Source organism: Syngnathus scovelli, chromosome 13 (genome assembly GCF_024217435.2).
Source record: "Syngnathus scovelli strain Florida chromosome 13, RoL_Ssco_1.2, whole genome shotgun sequence".
Lineage (NCBI taxonomy): Eukaryota > Metazoa > Chordata > Actinopteri > Syngnathiformes > Syngnathidae > Syngnathus > Syngnathus scovelli.
In genome coordinates this window covers 11,483,443-11,503,000 of record NC_090859.1, presented here as the reverse complement: position 1 = coordinate 11,503,000, position 19,558 = coordinate 11,483,443, and the positions used below count along the sequence as shown (strand labels likewise).

General features: G+C 43.1%; 2 protein-coding genes across 4 annotated transcripts; both read right to left on the bottom strand.

Moving 5' to 3' along the window:
- Positions 1 to 55: 55 nt before the first annotated feature.
- Positions 56 to 9,569, bottom strand: ark2ca (arkadia (RNF111) C-terminal like ring finger ubiquitin ligase 2Ca). The gene is made up of 8 exons (XM_049737943.2): positions 9,306 to 9,569; positions 4,484 to 4,784; positions 4,306 to 4,419; positions 4,104 to 4,233; positions 3,923 to 4,027; positions 3,762 to 3,857; positions 3,593 to 3,696; positions 56 to 3,196 (listed from the first exon to the last, which is right to left on the bottom strand). Exons 1-8 carry the CDS (start codon positions 9,364 to 9,366, stop codon positions 3,079 to 3,081), a joined length of 1,029 nt encoding a protein of 342 aa, XP_049593900.1. The 5' UTR covers positions 9,367 to 9,569; the 3' UTR covers positions 56 to 3,078.
- Positions 9,570 to 11,044: 1,475 nt separating this feature from the next.
- On the bottom strand, positions 11,045 to 19,307 carry ark2n (arkadia (rnf111) N-terminal like PKA signaling regulator 2n). Of its 3 annotated transcripts, XM_049737709.2 has the most exons (5): positions 19,072 to 19,302; positions 17,471 to 18,325; positions 13,427 to 13,597; positions 12,955 to 13,069; positions 11,045 to 12,879 (listed from the first exon to the last, which is right to left on the bottom strand). In XM_049737709.2, exons 2-5 carry the CDS (start codon positions 18,258 to 18,260, stop codon positions 12,681 to 12,683), a joined length of 1,275 nt encoding a protein of 424 aa, XP_049593666.1. In that variant the 5' UTR covers positions 18,261 to 18,325; positions 19,072 to 19,302; the 3' UTR covers positions 11,045 to 12,680. The 3 variants fall into 3 exon arrangements, with proteins under 3 accessions (XP_049593666.1, XP_049593668.1, XP_049593667.1); XM_049737711.2 differs by lacking the exon at positions 13,427 to 13,597; XM_049737710.2 differs by lacking the exons at positions 11,045 to 12,879; positions 12,955 to 13,069; positions 13,427 to 13,597 and adding an exon at positions 13,944 to 15,953 and having other exon boundaries at positions 19,072 to 19,307.
- Between the last annotated feature and the right edge of the window lie 251 nt (positions 19,308 to 19,558).

Below are 19,558 nucleotides of genomic sequence, written 5' to 3'. Positions count from 1 at the left end.
TTTTTTTATTTTATAATGATTTGATTAAGTAGAAACATGATTCAAATTTGACAACTTTGTTGTTTCCGCATTTTATTACAAAAAGAGCACATACAAAAAGATAATGTACAAGCCATGAAACAATTTTAAAACAAAAAACTAAATAAGTTTGGGTTTAGCAATGCCACTTTTGAAATCATCATCATTAGTAGTAAGAATAAATAAGGTACAAAAAAATTCCACCACGCGTGAATCTAACACGTATTCGCAATATGTTCGTCCACGTCGCACACACTCGTCACCGTTAATGCGGTATTGCTTTAATATTCATGATAAATAGTTCTATTTTCAGATAAAATATCCTATATTGAAAAACATTGCGCAGTCACGGCTAGAACAGCAGATTGATCCGATTTATACACACACACAAAAATAGCGGCAGCCCTTTCACTGGCACTCTTTTTTTCGGGCGAGATATTTCCGTGCGTTGTTTGCATTCAAGCAACATAAAGAAAAACGATTTTACGGGAAAAAAAAAATATTTGTAAAGTCAATCTCAAGCCATTGAATCAGTGCATTGAAACCTGAGAAAACATGCAGTTGTGCTTTAAAAACCTTCCGTACACTGTCAAAGGAAACTAAGAGGAAGGATGGAAATAAAAAACAAAAAAAACAAAATAAAGTGCCTTTTTTTTTTTTTTTTAAATATTTTGTGAGGCACTGTTTTAAAAGTGTTTAAGGGGAAAAAAAAATACAGTAATGTTAATAAGCACAGAGGTGCCAGTGAGAGGGTTCCCTAATCAGTGCAAAAAAAAAAAAAAAAAAAATCGAAATAATAAGAACCAGTCAACTCCATTGCAGTTTGTCCACTAAATATTATGTCACAGCATTGGCAAGTGTTGCATGGGATGGAATGTCAGCGATATCCACAGCACCACTGGAAGATGATAGGGGAGGCTTTAACGGAGAGCAGCAGCAGTAATAATAATATTTTTTTTTCTTTTTGTAAATATTTCCTTAGTATTCCCATACAGCTGCATGCAAAGCACTGGAAACAATGCAGAAGATGAGGTAATTGTTTCTTTTCATAGCAATTTAATGTGTGTGTGTGTCTAAATAAATAAAATGATAAAAAAAAAAAAAATTAAATAGCCACTGTATCTACAGTTAGTAATAAATTATGATTGTTAAATACTTAAGGCATCTCAATGGACAACACCCTGTGTAAACTATGAACACTTCGTCATCACAGGCGGAGGCAGTGTCGACACTGGCAGTGCACAAGACGAAAAAAAAATCAACGTAAAAATTAATCACAATCACAGTGCGTAAAGGGCGTTGTCACGTTTGAATGAGAATTCAGTGTGTCGTTGTTTGTGCACTGTGAGAGAGAGGCTGCCTCCGTCGCACGTCACATTCTACAGCGATACAGCATAGCAACCGGCATAGCAACCACAAGGGAAAGGGAGGGGCGAGTCGATCGCACAAAAAAAAAAAAAATCACGCACTCAAGTAGGAGCCAATAAAAAGCCTGTGCTTGTTCTTTAGCTTTGAAATAATAAAGGACGCCATCTTTGTAGTTTTAAGCTGCCGGGACCACAAACGCATGCAGTTTTCATTCGGAAAAGCTAACAAGGACAGCGCTAAAGCTTCCCACATACTACTACTACTAATACTAGTATACTCCAACAGTGCATGATAGCGTCCATTTTATTTTTTTTTGGCTTTGTGATGTAATAAGTTGAAGCATCCCGTAATTCACGTTTACCGGAAGCGTTGTGCTAATGTTGCGCGACAGGGCAAGCACACATGCGGCGGTTGTTTGGCAGCTCGACTTGCAAAAACAGGGCAATGAAGGTGGCCGGAAACTTTCCATGGGAAGCTGAGCTGAGGAATAACAGAAAATAAATATCATAAAATTAAAATACAGTTGATGCTAATCAAATAATTGAGTTATTAGTAGAACTGTAGCTAACTACTAGCCAATTTTTCCCATGGAAAGGTTCCAGCTCTTTCTTTCAGCAACCTTCTTGCAACATAGTTTGTGGCGATTCACCGACTCAGCGGCCGGCAGTGTCGATCGACACGAGCGTATTGCAAAACGTCAAAGCTGCACAATAGCTTTAAAAACACGCCACAGATGGCGCTCGGGGGCGCCCCCTACCCCGAAGGAGGCGGTGGCGCGCCGCGCGTGCTTGCTGCTACTCTACGATCATAAAAGGTAAACACGGCATTTTTCCAGGAAGAAGGAAAAAGAGAAAGAGTCAGAGAGAGAATCGAGAAAGACAGTCAGCTCGCAATGGGACGTTAAGTCATGGCTTTAAGGACATGCTACACGGCTCAGAGGCGCCTACACTACACCATTGGTTCTCAAACTGGAGTCCTCGGGCCCCTTGGGTTCCGTGGGCATCTGGAAAATAATTCATAATAAGACTTAAATTTCTTTCCACTTTACAGGAACTTAATCATAATATTTCGGCTTGACGTTGGAAAAATACGACTAAATTCTCATTAACTTTTTATCTCCTTGAGAAAACATTTTTCTTGTAAAGATGACTATTTTTTCAATAAAAAAAACCGATACAATTTAATTCTCATAATTATTTTTCCCCTAGAGAAAACATTGTAATATTATAACCCCCCTTGAAATTAGGTAACTTTTTAATTCCTATGACAAATTATGTTTAGTATTAAGATTGGGTTACAAAAAAAAAAAATCTCTGTAAAGGATCCCTGGACCCAAAAAGTTTGAGAACCCCTGCACCACACCACCACGGTCACCACGTAAAACCAGCAAGCTACAATGAAACCCTGTGTACACGACTTGTTAGTGTGTGCAGATGTGCTTGTGTTCTATAGAAAGAGAGAAAAGGGGGGAGGGGGGGGGGGCGCGAGAGGAGAGATAGAGTTCTCTTGTACTTCTACTCCCTGGCTTGGCTCAGTAAAGCGAGAGTCCAAAAGAAAAAAAAAAGTCACATCAAAAGTCAGGAGACATTTGGCAAAAGCACCCGTGGGGGGAGGGGGGGGGAGAAGAGGAGGATGGAAGAAAGCGGGAGCGTGGTAGGAAACGGCGTGGAGGGGGGGGGGCGAAAAATCTCATCAGCTGTCGGGGTTCAGCTGCGTCTCAATGTCAACTCGACAGATTGGACATTTCCTGCTGGTCGCCAGCCATTGGTCCACGCAGCCTTGGTGGAAGAGATGCATGCAGGGTAACCTCCTGTGGGACACAAGGACGAGGAGCGGAGGGTGTTCACTTACTTTGGCTTACTTTAGTTTTGCCCTGTCAGGCGTAAGGACATACGTGCTGCCCAGTCATCAATTCTAGAGACAGCTGAGGATGCACACATATGTCGCAACCTGAGCCCTGGCTGCCACAACCCCCCTTAAAAATTCAACTTGGACCCTCCGTTACAAAATACTATCATGTGAAATGAATTTTTTTCTGCTTATTTTTGGGTGTCTAGAACGGATTAAATTTATTTACATTATTCCCAATGGGAACTATTGCTTTAGTTTTTGTACGATTGTTTGAGCCTAACTTTTTGGAATGGATTCACGCTTGCCAAGAATGACAAAACCGATTAATAATGTATATTTTGGATAATCAGCTGACCTGACGTCCTCGCCGTCTTCCAGCATGGACAAGCAGATGGTGCACTTCTCATCCACGTCCGTCTCTTCTTCTTCCCCACCGAGCTTCAGCTGCAAGGGCTTCCTCTGTTTCAGGAGCAGAAGGTTAGACTCAAAAGAGCCTTCCATGAGGAGCCCGTGTCAATTGTTACCTTTTTATATTTGTGCGGAAAGGTGAAGCGCTCGATGGTGGTCTGCACTGCGCCTCGATTAACGCTGCCTAGCCGGTCCTCCAACTGAAGAAGCTCCTTGGATAAAACAATACACATGTTTAATTTGTCAACTTTTTTTTTTTAACAATTTTTTTTTTTACCTCGTAGCTCTCCCGCACGGCAGTAGCATGCCTGGAGGGGTTCAGACTCTGCAGTGCCAACAGATGCAGTTGGGGGTATGGGTAGTTTCTGATTTCATGCACGACCTAGCAAAAAAAAAAATCTAGTTTCTAATCTTTCACAGAATGGTGAAAGCTGGCCGAATAAGCATTAAGCACAAACCACTTGTGCAGAGGACGTGTTCCTGGGAAAGTGATGCATTCGGGGAGAGGCCAGGTAGTGCTGGTAGTGCTGCGGCAGCTGCTGCAGATGGTACTGGTGGTGAGGGAGGCCGGCGTCGACGCTGAGATCCCTGCCAGGCGGACAGACGGTGCCGTTTAGACGTGACAGACGAGAACACGTCGGTTTTAAGATGCTGACTCACCAGTCGGTGCCTTCAGCCAGGTATCTGGGTTGCTGCAGGGCGTGGAGGGGCGGGGTGTACTCGTAAGCCGAGCGGAGACGGTGAGGGTTGAGGGGGACTCGTTCTTGGGTCCTTCTGTGGGCGATTTGTAAATATTAGTCTTGTTTTGTAGACTATTTTTTTTCTTTCTGCAAATCACCTGGAGTGTGGGAGAATCCGGCGGTGCTGCGCTTCTAGAAGCTGCTGCTGGATGAGGTATTGCTGGTGTAAGGCCTGAGGTAGGAACGGAGGCCCCGACACGTCCTGGAACTGTGGGGCGGCAGGCAGGGCAGCGAGGGGTTGATGGTGCGCGGGGGGGAGGTGGGCGGCCAGGCCCGTCTGAGAGGGCTGGCCGGCGTGTCCTAAAGGGAACTCGGCCGAGATGGGCGCCTGCGGGGCGCCCAGGTGAAAATGTCGGCAGGAGGTAGCATGGCTGTGTTGGTGCCTGGTGAAGTGTGCACCTGCAGAAAAGATCCAATTTTTTTTTTTTTTTTTAACAAACCACCAACTTCCAAGTAGCTCACTCCTCTGCCTGCTGTTGTGGAATGAGACGCGGGAGTCTAATAAGGATGGTTGTCATGGCGACATAAAAAGCAAAAATACTCATCATCACAAAGTGCATTATTGGATTAAATCGAACCCATCATTTCCGGCAATTCATAGTGAGGTCAGATGGTTCCTCATTCATTCATAAATTAGCCCCTTAAATGGTAAACAATAGATATTAATATTCCTCTGAGCAAGTGGAGCAGAAATGTCAGACTTTGTTTTGTTGATCGACTAAAAAGGCAGAACGTTGGCGTAAGGGCATGTAAATATCAAACCGTTTGTCTCCGGGTATTAATATTTGACATATTGCAGTGGTGCCTGCAGTAACAAGGCCTGTTATACTTTCATCCCCGGCTTGGATCTGATTGGCGCCGAGTACCCCCACCACCACCACCACCATCATCCTACGGCGTGTCCTCACTTGACTGACTTCCCGAAAACTCCGCCCACGTACGATTGCAGCAGTCTGACATGTCGAGCCCACCACTCTAAAAGCAGCCCTCCCCCCCCCCTACTCCCTGCTGCTCCCATCACCGCAACTACACAATCACACCTCCTCTCTCCTCAGCATAATCCCGTCTGCTGTCTGCTGCAGCGCTATCCCATCATGCAACGCTCTCTCGGCCAGTGTGGATGTGTGTCATCACAAATTAACTGACAGTACATGCATGTGAGCAGAATGTAATAAAAAAATGCCATATTTAATATTTCTGTGTTAGCATGGCAACCACTGGCGGAGTAAGAGGGGGACTGCAAGGGCATTTCCTCCCCACCACCACCCTGTGGGGAACATACAATTTTTTTTTTTTTGCAGCATTTTTTATTTCCTTTAACGGACCCCCTGAGATATTCACTGCCCCCCCTGCTAGCTCCGCCAGTGGTGGCAATTAAAATTACTGGAACAAAAAGTATAGTCAATTAAGTCAGAAGTTCCGCAGTAAAATTTGACTGTAATTTCTATTTCTGTTGTTCCCCCATGAGGAATCATGAATAAATCAAATCCGAGGTCAATTGTATTAAATTAGACTTTCCACTGTAAAAAAAATGACCTATTCCAAGTATGTGCGGCAGCGAGTTGCATCGACTGTCGGGGACAGCTGAGAAATGGCAGCACATAAAGAGTGAGGGGAAATGTCTCAGTGACAGCACAGTGTGGAGGGAGGAGGACGAGGAGGGTGGGGGGGTCGGTAAAAGGGCAGTGTAAAAGGGGGGGGGGGGGGGGGTGAGCGACATGGAAAAATCAGCAAAAAGCACACTGAAGGTTAGGAAGAAAACTAGAGTCTTTATTGGAAAATATTAGTATAAAAATAGGTGTGGCACTGTGAGATAATAAAAAAAAATATATCGTCATTTGCTCCTGCATAAGCACAATAATACCATGCAAATAAAAGAGGCGGAAGGCAAGGCCCCGACCATGCTTCTCTGGAGGGTTAACACGACAGAAGCAGCATCCAATGAGTAGATGTGTATGCTTTTTACAGCACAGTTCAGTACAGCTGGGACATTTCTACACAAAAAGAGTACATAGGAATATGCTCTTCCATGTGGAGAAAAAGAAAATGAGCATGCATTTTAGGAGCTAGTCATACAACAACATGAGGAAGAAAAAAAAAAAGGACATTTTGAGTCTAGTTTTGTTTTTCAAAAAGGAGCGCTACAGCAGTGCAGGATACACATCCCTGTAAAATGGATAGCATTGTGACGCAGGCTGAAATACTGGAGAGGGATTGGATGTGCCAATTTGATGTGGGAACTGAAGGGGGATGTACGGGAATGTTGGAGATACACACGCCCACCCAGACACAATGTTGGTTTAACGATAATAAAGCTCAGTTTTGATTGACACTGTCAAATAATTATTAATTTAGCAGGATTTTGTAGGACTTGTTTTCACAATTATGTCATGAGGTTGTCTAATTATATGTGCTGAAGAGGCTAAAAAATAAATGACTATTTTTGCTTAATTTTTGGGTAAAAGGAGTCACTAAATATAAGTGAGATGTAGAGTTTGAAGCTGTCTAACTTTGGTATCTAGGCAGAGTTCATAGGGCACAATCATAAGTGCCCCATAAGGCTGTTTTGGAAAAAAGGAAAACACTGCAGCTTCTGAAATTATGTTATAAGGTTGTCTAATTATGTGCAGAAGAGGTTAAAAAATAAATGACTATTTTTGCTTAATTTTTGGATAAAATGAGTCACTAAATATAGGTGAGATCTAGAGTTTGAAGCTGTCTAACTTTGGTATCTAGGCAGAGTTCATAGGGCACAATTATAAGTGCCCCATAAGGCCGTTTTGGAAAAAAGGAAAACACTGCAGCTTCTGAAATTATGTTATAAGGTTGTCTAATTATGTGCAGAAGAGGTTAAAAAATAAATGACTATTTTTGCTTAATTTTTGGATAAAATGAGTCACTAAATATAGGTGAGATCTAGAGTTTGAAGCTGTCTAACTTTGGTATCTAGGCAGAGTTCATAGGGCACAATTATAAGTGCCCCATAAGGCCGTTTTGGAAAAAAGGAAAACACTGCAGCTTCTGAAATTAAACTATCTAGCGAATGCAGAAATAAATATTTAAATTTTGCCTGGCTACTTGCTACTAGGCAGAGTTGTGAAATTTTTTTGTAAATTCTCATGCAAGCAGGCAGCAGATTAACGACAATCAATACTTCTGTTTCAATCAAAAGTGAGCATTATTATCTTCGCAGGGCAGATTGCACCCGCTGGAAAAACATCGATCAGACACACTTGACCTTGCTCGATTTATTTATATTTTTTTTAGAGGGAGGGGTCGAGTGCAATTTTGGAGGATGGCCAGCTCGATCAAGCCCTCTTGACTGTTGGCTGTGATCGAAGCCTCGTTTGGAGAAGGGAGGAGGAAACGGGGAGTGATGTTATTGAAAGGGGGGGTGAGTGTCAAAATGTATCCACTTTACAGAAATTTACAGCAGAATGTCATCTACCAACACATAAAATGGAAGAATCACAATGTCTAGTAGCAGTAGAGATAGCATGGGTTACTCACTAAAAATACTTGTGGAAATAAGACTCGATACAAGGTGTTATTCTTTAGTTACTTCCCAGGCATATATGGGCCACACAATATTATGACTTTAATCTTAAAGAAATAAAGCTTTTTTCCTCAACTATATTGTAGTTTATCATCATTATACTGACTTTAATCTCCCAAAAAATTCTAATAAATATACAAATTTGTTTTTGCAAAACTGACTTACTGCAATTTTTTAAAATTCTTTCTGAATTTTCCATTTTTTAAATTTTCTTGTCACATTACTTTATTCTACTTTTGCCTTAAAATTTGAAATTACAGCTTTTTCTTGACAATATCCAATTTTATTCTAGAAAATCTACAATTTTTTGAAAATATTCAAATTTATTTTTGCCATGACAAAAATAAAAATACAATTTTCTCTCATTGTTACCCATCACAGCTTTGTGTAAATTGTAAATTAAAAAAAAAATCTTTTAATATCTTGACAATATCAAATCCTATCTTTATTCTCATAATATTCCCTCTTCAATTTTCTACCATACAGTACACTTATTTGTTTTGATTTTTCCGTGTGGCCCAAATACTCCTTGGTAAACACAACAGAGGGCATGAGTGAAATTTTCGTTTTGGTGTTTTGCCAATGTTGTCTTCAGATGGAAGAGGAAATGTGGAAGGAGCAAATAGAAAAGAAGGAATAACAAGATGAAGGATAGGTCGAATATTTTGCCCACCACCACAAGACCAGATAGATGCAGATAGAAAAACAGGCAGAGGCTATACACGGGCAGACAGCAGCAGATGATCGTTAGCTACACAATGGAGAGGAGAGGGGACACAAAGGTCTGAGAAATGCGGAATGTGGAGCCAGCCTCGATACTATGGAACAGGGAAAAAAAGAAAACACAAATAAAAGCACAATGAAATCATCGGTGCCACACTAGTATGCATGTAGTAGTATCAGCAGCAGCGGTAGTAGTAGAAAGATTAGATGACGAAGGCCTTCCATTTTTTTTTTTTTTTACTTGTCATTCCAAAAAGGATATTTTTTTTCTCGATTTCCATAAGCTAAAAGGTGTGATTAGACGCCGGCGGTGAACCGACACTTGTCATATTGAATGAGTCGGCTCTGATTATTAAAATATTCACGTCGTAGTGCTGACGTTGATGTATAAATCGCAAAGTGTGGAGGAAAATCGGGTTGACAGGTGCAGCCATTCGTGGCTTTTATGTGAAAAAGAAAAAAATCAAATGAGTATTTTTGCTTTGTACGACTGCATAGAAATGACGTGCGCTAGTTAGCAACGCGGCTAATGTTAGCGATGCTCGCTCGGTAGCAGGTGTCAGCTGTGTTCATTATTTCAGCGTCGAAAATATTTTTCCCCCTTTTAAATATTTTAACGAAAGTAATAAAGGTGCTCGTACCTCTATTTCTAACCGATCCGAAGACGGGGAGAACCAGATATCCGACATGGACTAACACCATCCTGCGTCCTCCTTTGTTGAGTCCAGGCAGACAGATGGTCCATGGAAGTGATCCCCTCCAGTCGCCCCCCTTTGCCTGAACGTGAGGCTCACACGAACACACGCAGACCCCCACCCCGAAAAACAAGCCGTCATCCAATCACGGAACCCAGCAGCCAGCACAGAAGCAAGAACCGGACCACAACAACGCCCCTCTTTGGACTTTTTTTTCATCCGGCTAAACCAATCAGGATACTCCGTATAGTCCTCGGTTAACGACGAAGTTCCGTTGTTCGTACGATGGCGACGTAACTCGAATTTATGCCAAAATAGTGGAAATCTCGTCATTACAGGCAATAAATCTTTCTTTGAAAGTGCAACCTACATATACTATCTTTAGAAATAAATTGTTTGAATAATTGTGTTCAGTCGCAAAAAAATCAAACTTTATTTCATAAAATTTAATTCTAAAATAAACTTTATCGTGATAAGTTAAAATAAATTCTAAAAACGATGCAACTTCTACTTTATAGTATGCAACAACCTTTCATGAAAGTGTTCGAGGGTATTTTATTTTTTTTAACTAGGAGCCAGGGGCATGGAGAGGGCAGGACAAAGGTCCTAAACATCAACTCAGGTCCAGAGGGCAGCCCCAGGCGTCCACCCAAGAGTGGAGTCATCCATATGAATCCATGCTGATGATCAAAACCTAAAATTCAAACTGGGGTGTGTAGATTTTTAATAAATCCACTGCAAACCAAATCAATTCTATTTCATCACTTGTACAATCTCACACCAAACTCCAGCAACCAGAATGCAGATTGGCCGAAAGTGTGATTGCCATGAGTTATGAGCCCCGGGAAGGGGGGGGGGGGGGGGGGGGACAGATGGGCTCAGGCGAGAAAGAGGGGGGTCACTAAACTCTGTCCCATATGTCGTCTTCTTACACTTCCCACCGTCTCTCGCTTCGAGTCTGCAGTTGTGCGCACACATATGAATCCCTTTCAATATTTGAAACTTTTTTGGGGATTTTTTTTCTCATTGGGGTCTGCATCATAAAGACCCAGGGCCCAACATAAAAAACTTGTATAAAATTGAGACAGGATTTTCTCCCAATTATTGAAATCAGTACATAAATTGCATTAAATACATTTACTGACATGTCTCCAAGGCTCTCACACTGTCCAAATTTTATTTTATGTGCTGGAACTAACAACCTGGCCAGCGTAGTCCATATTAGCATACAGCTGAGATCTGAAAAGATGACTAAAGAGGGACTTTGCCTGTATTGCTCCATTCCTTCATTGTCCTCCTTTTAGAGCCCAACTCCACATGCCCTCCTAGCGGCAGGTGTCGCGAGATGAACTCTGACCCCCGCGGGCTACTTTTGTGAGTGAGGTCGTATTGTTGGCCGCTCGAGTCTTCTTGTCTAGACTACTAAAAGAAAACAAAGAGCGCCCTCGTCAAGTATTATACACATTATTCTCACTCTGACACAAAAGCAGGCCCACATCACACACACACGGTCTTAATATGAAACAAAGGGTCTAAGATCATTTACAACACCCTTTAATGGCTAAAAAAAATAAAATAAAAATGTAGACTTCCTGATGTTTCCCTTGATTATTCATCGAAATCTCCATAAAATATTTTTCTCCAATCAATGAAAACCCAAATGTGGACACAAAGGAGGACACAAGTTTGTCATTAAATAACATTCTATTTATTGTTTTTAAAATAGCCTTTTTTGTTCTACAGACATAAGTTAAAGGAAGATGTGGCAGAAGCGACAAAATATATATAAGTATAAACACTTTCTGTTAATTTAAAATACTGACACTAAAAACGCAAGAGGAAGGAAAAGCCGAGGCCAAGTACGACGTGAGTGAATGCACTCTTTCCCCCACCATTGAGCAATATTTAGGAGAAAAAACAGGATGAAAAGTGTTAAAAACTGCTATTTGTTTGATATTAGGAAACAAATGCATAGCATTTTAAATAAAATCAACTCATCCTATTGCTCAATGGAAAGCATTTGTGATTATGAAAATTACATTTTCACATATTTGGGGGGAAAATTCCAATGAATGCTATGAACACAATTTAAAAGGGATTTAAAAAATCTACTTTGGTTTAAAAATCTTTGCGTAGGATTTTTTTTTTCCTCCTCATTTTACCATCCTCACACAACCTTTAGGAAAATAGAAATAATGAAATATTACTGGCATAAAAATAATAGCAATGCCGAGGTGACGGATCGTACATGTTACACACGTGGTCACACTCGCATTTTTTTACTATCAAAAGAGTTTTGTCCGGATAGTAAAAAGAATTTGAAAGGAAAACAGTGTACATTTCAAGGCATTCAGGAGGACATGGAAGATGCATTTTTGTAGTCTCCCTACCAAATCGTTTGGTTGAGTAAAAAGCCGGACATTCGCACGTTGGGGTACGACAACTTGACGCGTCAGATTTTTTTTGTAACATGTTACGCTTGTACTTGAAGCAGAGCAGCACCAAAATGACAACCAATCGCAAAAGCTTTAAGTCAAATAAGAACCCAGTGGTGAGACTTTCATCCATCAGTCCATCCATTTGACCAGGCATGACCAATGGATGATAGAGCGCGGATCGGCATTTAGATACAAAACAGAAAAAAAAAATATTAGAATCTGTGCATCTTTCGTTCTTTCCATATTCAATTTGCGTTCAAAACTTGAAAACAGTTGCCGTAACCAAAAGCACACAATTCTTCGGGCCTATTTGAGTCCTTTTTAAAATAACGTTGTAAAAAATTCTCATCGAAATGTAAATGATGTTAAGTGTTGTGCTAGCCTCGCTAAATTATTCCCAGTTTGTTTTTATTGGCATCATCTCTGTTGTTGTGCCAAGATAATCTAGCATAGCGTTAGCTAGCATCTGGTAAGATGAAAATTTCCATTGCAAATTGAAAATGGAAAGAACAAAAGACAAAACATCTTTTTTGTTTTTTTTTTTAGTAACGGAGCTGGCCGGGTGCCATTTTGTGGCCGAGCTCTCCAGCAGCATCGTTATCGTTTTTCACTGTACAACGCACACACTCAGTTTGGAGGGACGGTATTGCTTTCATTAAAAAAAAAAAGTGATTTAACCTTTACTCAATCCTGCAACTCAAGTGCTGTGCTGTACCCACATCTACAAACTTTTAAAAAATGTCAACAGAATGGCTTTCATACACGATTGTTCAAAAAAAAAAAAAAAAAAAACGGATAAAAACAAACTCTGGGAAGGCAAATGTGACCACGAGGAAGAGTAACGGTATTTTCAGTGTGAGAGGTTTTTTTTTTTTTTCCTTCCCTACGGTAAGTGTTTGTGCCCGCTGTTCTCCTCGTCCAGCGTGAGGTCTACCACCTCTGGCGGGGATACCCAATTGGATTGAGGGGAGACGCATGTCCACAGCTGTGTTGTCGTATTGGGGGCGGCGGACCTCTCGGCCGAATGGTCGTCGGTGCACGAGGATAAGCTCTTGATCACGCCGCCGCAAGGGTGGGCGCATCTTTAACACACAAAAATGTTGACTTGTGGATTAACTTCGTTTTTTTGGGGATAACTTCACCCTGCGTGCATTTACCGAGCGTTCTCCTGCACGCCTACAATCTCCACCTCGCTGTCGGACGACGCGATGCTGATCCGGCCCTTGTGTTGCCGCCCGTCCTTGTTGTGCGACGTCTCCGCTTCCGCGTGGCCTGAGACAAAAACAAAACCAGCACAAATCAACACTTTGTGGAGCGCCAAGGGGGGCGGAGAGGGGGGGCTTCATGTCTCGCAGCTGCTTAAGATACAATGACGAGTCGACGACACATGCGAGTGTCATAAAAGGCAGCTGGTCAGAAGAAGAATCCCGACGGACAAAACGCTAACTGTGGCTTTAATTGACCCCCCTTCTGTTAAATTATGAAGGCAGAAAGTACCAGAGAGGCAGCAGAGTGAGACGTCTTGCCAAGATGGAACCCAAGGAAGCTTAAAAGTCCAGATTTTACTGAAGAGGAGCAGCAGGAGGAGGAGGAGGAAAATCAAAGTCTGCCGGGGGGTTTGCAACTGACCTGCCACGGAGCTCAGAGCTCTTATACACCCGGAGCGAGGCGCCATATCCTGGCCTCTGAGTGTTTCTAGCTCGCGCTTTATCACACTGGGCCGGACTTTCTCCACTTTCATACTCTCCTGGTTAGAATCAGTGTCTGAAATATCATAGTGACCCACTACTGGAGGCCCGTCTGCGGAGAAGAGAGAACACTTGATTATTCAAAACATGGCTCGGCGATGAATAGGATTGGCTGATGAGGACTCAAGTCGTTTTTTTAAGACCTCATTGAATCATTTTGTTGTTGTCATTTATTTGGCTCCATAAAGTTCTGTGCAAAATGAGTTATAAAATCTAATGGATAACTTTTTTTTATGGAGCGGGACCCAGCAATGTTTTGACAGCTAGGGTAGGAACAGATGGGTTCTCTCTGAAAGAAAATTTTTATAAATGCTGGCTCTTTGTAGCGGCAATTTTACCCTTGACTAAAATTCAGAGTTGAAGTGTTTGCGTGAAATAATCCACCTTTGACAGAAGCCTTTTTTTGTATGTGATTTGTTTGTATTTATTTCTGTTGAAATAGCAGCCACTCACATAAAAACTACACTGGAATATAATAGATACAAAACACATCCAAATAACCTTTTTCAGATGAAAACCAAAATGGCAGCTGGGTAATAAAGGCCAAACAAAACAAGTCGAGAATATTTGTTCTACCCTGGAAATTGGACGCGGCTAAACGAAGACGCCCTGCTGCTTGGCTGACAGCCGACAAAATGTCCTTAGTGATTTTTCAAATGCTCCAGCGAGAGACAACAAACGTTTTAAGAGGAGAAAGAAAAAAAAAAGTGCAATGCTGATGCGTCACTCAACCGAGGTTAGCGGCGGAGGCGATGCTAAAGCTAGCACGCTGGCATGCTTCCTGGTGGCAACTCTGCATTTGACATTCTACATACTAAATAGAAGTTTCATGCAAAACATGTCACACAGTCTTGGGGCGGAAGGGGGTACGTTAAGTCCACAGAAAACACATCCGAGCTATAAATATGTTTCCTTCATTAATGGCAAAAGGTTGCTTTGAACTGTCGCACTAAGTCACGAGTGTCAGTGATCAAATGATCGCCCAGATTAGATTTAGAGGTTGGTAAACATTGTCATGCTCTGGCCTATTGCTGGTACGCATCAGGGACCATTAGGGCCATGCCGAGAGGAGAAAAAAATAATAATACATACTATGAGAACGAAGAATAAACGCTATACTGATACTACCAATATCACAACTTCATCCTCGTATTGCTATTTTTTTTTTTTGTAAATAATTTTTTCGAGTGTGGCTCTTCTATACACCCTGTTTCAGTCACAAGTAAACGGTCACTTTTACTTCACTAGCATTGTGTCCCTTTGGGCAACAAAAGAAGCAGCGTAAATCAAAATATTATTTTGAAAAGTCAGCCTTTCGACACTGCAGCTAAGAAGGAGAACTAATACAGTCTATATACAATATAATCAATATGTATAAGCTTCTAAAAAATAAACAGCGGCATTTCTCTCTCCACGAATTCTAGTCACTGCACAAACGCAGTGGTAGTCCGACTGTGACCCGAAAAAAAAAAAAAAAAAATGTAAACACTTCTAGTCCAACGATGCAAAAGTATTGTTTCGAAGGCAAAACATCCTGGATGTACTGTGAAGTAAAGCTCTGCCACTCCAATGAAGGCCGTCACGGGATGTATACATGCAGAGTGTAAATGTTACTTGAAGTGGGGAAAGGAACACGACGAGCTGCTGAATGACAAGGCACCATGCTACTCCGCTGCCGCTCCTCCCTGTCCGTGCGAATCAGTCTGGGGCGGCTGAGTTTTCGGAAGAATGACACGATCGAGTGTGAGAGTACAGTTAGAGGAAAAAGGAGGGGAAAGGAGGGGTATGAAAAAAAAAAAAATAAAACATCCAAAGACAACAGTAGCCCTGACTCGGCAGTCTACGGCGGGATGTCCCATGCAGGTTTGCAAATATTCCCAAGTCTCACAGTGATTCAATGCCAGCATCCGGGCGTCTAGTCCTGGCGTGATATTAATTTCGTGAAATCACAGTTCGAAGTGGCGTCTAAACATTCAAGAGACCGGGATCCGGAACGTTTCCGTTCTGAGTGACCGCTTCAGGTAGGATGTTGTTGTTGTTTCCGGAAGTGGCGGCGGCGTTGTTGCTCGCCCGCGCCAACACGTAGGCGGCCATCGTCTCGGCGGACTCGGACGACGGCAAAAAGGAACTAGCGGGCGAAGGGCGCGCTCCTTGGGGAGGTTGCGGCTGCTGTTGCCCGCCTTCGGGGGCGTCGCTCGAGCGCTTGGACGAGTCGTCCGAGTCGAGGTGCGCGAGCTTTTCCATCCAGACGCGGAAGCGCTCTTCGGTCTGGCGCTGCATGACGGCGAAGCGTGTCATGGCCTCCTCCAACACGCTGCTGATGCCGTTCCTGTCCCAAGAGCCGCTGTCCAGCAGCCCGTGAATGTGGGAGCCCACTCTGGATCTCTCCGACGCACGTCTGAAGCCAGCTTGAAAGACATTGAGGCCAAGGCTTAAGAACATACAGTGGTAGTGGAGTCATGCTTCCTGAGTGGACTTTTTTTTTTGGAACAAAAGAGAGAATGACACTTTTTTTTGCGTTCTCGTTTTACGTGCAGATCGGAACGCTTTCATGCTGATGGACTACATCATGCAGTCTGGTTTTAAAGATGTTGGAAAATACTGAAATGGTTGACATCTTCCTACGGATCCCCGATGGTTGGCTTTGGAGGCCCGTTTGGTGGCACTGCGCTAAACTGTGAGACTTGAGAGAGCCGGCTAATATTTACAAGCTGAAATTGCAAACATGACGTGAGGTTAGAAGAGGACCAAGCAGCTTCTTGGGATGAGAAAACTAAAAAAAAAAGGGGGGGGGGAATAAAGCACACATAAATGGTGTCATATCACATGCCGAGTTCCAAGATCACCCAAGAAACCAACGTTGACGTGTAATTGAAGTGAAAAATAGTCATAAGTGACTGTAAAAATCTCAACATGATCTATGAAAATAAAAATCTTCAACCAACACATCATTTTTGACAGTCCACGGGTAAAAAAAAAAGTACTCTGCTCCACAATCAAGCATAAAAAATGCTAGCGGAGTCTGCATAGCCACCACATGTAGCATTAGCAGTTTAGCCGTCGCTAACTACCAAAGCAGCCACCGGACCAAAGCGGCAACCAATCACGTCACCTTTGGAACATCTCGCCGCCAACAGAGTGACTTTAAAACGACTCCATCCATTAACACCTTTCGGCGTGCACTCCAAGGCCAAACAAGGTGTCTAGAGTTCAACTTCACGGTGAGCTCACGCAGGCAAGCAGCATCTATTTACAGCAAACGGCCCGCTAGCTTAACCACTGGGCGACACCTGTGGCTTCCAAGAAATGAAGACCCTCCGAGGCGCGGACGCAGCATGCAACCGGCGCTCCGACGGAACATTGGACAAATGAATGGGCGCAACCTTGTAAGCGGGGGGGAGACGAGATGACATGATGTGAATGAGAGAAAGAGAACAGGTGACGAAACAAATCAAAAAGGACAATGCTTGGTTTGACACGTCCAAAACGTTTCATGAATCCCGTTTTCACGAGTTATGGGGATATGAGAAATGTTCACAGCATGCACACCACGTCCTTCACTGTACTTTTTATCCAAGATGGACCAAGAGTGGGCAAAGTATGGCCTGCTGCTCTTTAATCCAGCCCAGCGGGCATTTACAAGATCAAGAGTCTTGCATTATATTATTCAAAAAATGTTCCTAACCTTGTTGAAGTGTGCTATAATCTCTGTCGTGGTTTCTAGTAAACTACTGAATTTGATAGGAATTAAATGTACATTAACAAATATTACAATGAAGCTTCTACCAGTTGAACTACTAAGAGGCTTGCAATATGCTCTACAAGTTGTGTCAATTTTTTACTTTAAAGCTAAACTGTGACCCTTGAGGAGAAAAAAATTTGCCCACGCCTGAGAAAGGCTTTACGGGTGGGGAGGTGAATTTACCTGGAATATCCGTCTTGATTGTCTTGCTGCCTCCCGAGGTGTCGTCATCGTCGTCGTCAGAGGAGCTGGTGCTGGAGTCGCACGTGAGCTCGCTGTCGCTGGTACTGCTGTCCTGCAGCAGGTTGTATTTCTTCCGCGCCGCCGCCTCGCGCTTCTGCCGCAGCAGGCGCATCCGCTCCTTGTGTTTCTGGCTGCGGTGGCCTTTCACCTTGGCCTGCTTGCCGTTGATCTGCTTCTCCGGCCCGCCTGCTCCCGCTGGCTGACAGCGGTTCTTTTTTGCCGCCATCGCGTTGGGCGGCGCCTCGCTCTCCGAACGCGATCGCCGGGATTTCCTCCCGCTGGGTTGCCTGTCGGCATCTTTGTCGACGTCGGCTTCCATTTTAGTTTCCGTCTCCTCTCTGCCGCCTTCACCCCCCGAGGAGAGCGTGTCAGAGTCTGCCAAGTGGCCGCTGGATGAAGGGGAGAGCATGCACGGGTTGGAGGAGTCGCTCTCGTAGACGTGACGGGAAGCCGGTTTTTCGCTCCCCGTGGAGGCCTGCTGCGACTCGGGGGAGTCTCTGCGAAGCTCCTTCATCAAACAGGGCATGGAGAGGAGACTCTGCTCACCCTCTGTGTGCAAGGGGCTATCATCCTCCTTTTCCCTTGGGGGGGAACTGGTACTTGTGGTAGTCTCGGTTTTGAGATGTTCATCCTGGACTGACGTGGTGGTTGATTGTGCTTCGTCGAGGCGCTCGGAGGGACACTCTGCATCAACAAATTCTTCTGTCTTCTCCAAATCAGCCATCTTCATGCTAGTTCAGTGAAATGCCCTATGGTCCAACAAATGTGGACCAAGGTGCCTTAACAGGCACTCACCTGCAGAGGAAAAAAAAAGACTGTCATCAATCTATAACAACAAAATCTAGCATTTAGAAGTGGAAGCAAATTACTGTGCACATATTCACAAATCACTTGAACAATTTTTATTGTAACTTTCAACTGTTTAAGCAGAGTAACAGGCAGACAGTGTCGGTCACCAGCTGACAAATGGGCGGGCTAGCATATAGCAGCATGCTATTCAACATAACGTACAACTTAAGCAAAAGATGAAAGTCCCACCATCAAAGGCAAAGGAAACGAGTTTTGCTCATACAATAGTACATCAAACAACAAATCGCGCATTGACTTTGAAACCAAATTTAATTTTGATATACTCATGGGTCGCCTCTATGGCAATCATTCTCGGTGTATATTTGTAAATGCCCGCTAAATGCTCCCAAGCCCACATTAAGCCGGGCGAGCAACCCGAGACGTCTACTTGTGCCAGAATGAATGACTTAGCTAGTTGATGCCTGTGGCTCGCTTGCCAGCTAGTCAACCAAGCAAGCAACAGAGGCTAACGAAGGCTAACGATGGATCGAAAACTAGAATGTTCCAAAACTGCACACAAACTTGGTAAAAAGCAAAAAGAATGTCACCGGAAAATATTCATTATGCGGAGCCATTGCATAACGTTGCACCTGCGTCCTGAAATGGAAGCGAGTCCGTTCTAAGCGAGATCGTAGACGCAGTGAACTTAGCTTAAGGAAGCTAACTTAGCAGTCAATGCGACAGTTACTTACCACGGTGTTAACGAGCTCCCTTTCCCGGCGTTAGACTCTTCGACATCTTCGTGCTTACGTTTCTTCTATGATCCACGAAGCGCCGTTCATTAAATTGTAACAAAATGACAAACCTAGCCGTATATGAATTTAATTTATGGCGCAGTGCGCTCGCCCCTTCGCGAGCGCTCTGATGGTGTAGCATTTAGCCGTTAGCTAAATGTTTATTTTAAAATGTCTGCGTCGGCCTCACAAAGCAAAAACGTCATTTTCCGGCGGCTACTGGGGAGCTAGCGCCCTCAAACGTCCGGAGTTACACACTGCACGCAAATAATTTCGTTTCAAAATAAATATGACCATATGGAATTAACATTGAAGATATAAGATATATAAAGCTGATTATTATTGTGATTCTGATCAATAATTTCTTTCTGAATGGTCGTAATTACATTTTTAATAATTAGAACCATCACCAACCAGCCAACAATGGTACCGCATCCGTATTGGC

Excerpts from the sequence above, each read along its gene's own strand:
- ark2n (XM_049737709.2), bottom strand. The coding sequence starts at position 18,260 with ATGAAGATGGCTGATTTGGAGAAGACAGAAGAATTTGTTGATGCAGAG. Across the intron at positions 13,070-13,426 it reads AGCTCTGAGCTCCGTGGCAG|GCCACGCGGAAGCGGAGACG; the intron begins GTCAGTTGCAAA and ends TTTTTGTCTCAG. Across the intron at positions 12,880-12,954 it reads GGCGTGCAGGAGAACGCTCG|ATGCGCCCACCCTTGCGGCG; the intron begins GTAAATGCACGC and ends TGTGTGTTAAAG.
- ark2ca (XM_049737943.2), bottom strand. The coding sequence starts at position 9,366 with ATGGTGTTAGTCCATGTCGGATATCTGGTTCTCCCCGTCTTCGGATCG. Across the intron at positions 4,785-9,305 it reads CGGATCGGTTAGAAATAGAG|GTGCACACTTCACCAGGCAC; the intron begins GTACGAGCACCT and ends TCTTTTCTGCAG. Across the intron at positions 3,858-3,922 it reads CCGTGCGGGAGAGCTACGAG|GAGCTTCTTCAGTTGGAGGA; the intron begins GTAAAAAAAAAA and ends GTTTTATCCAAG.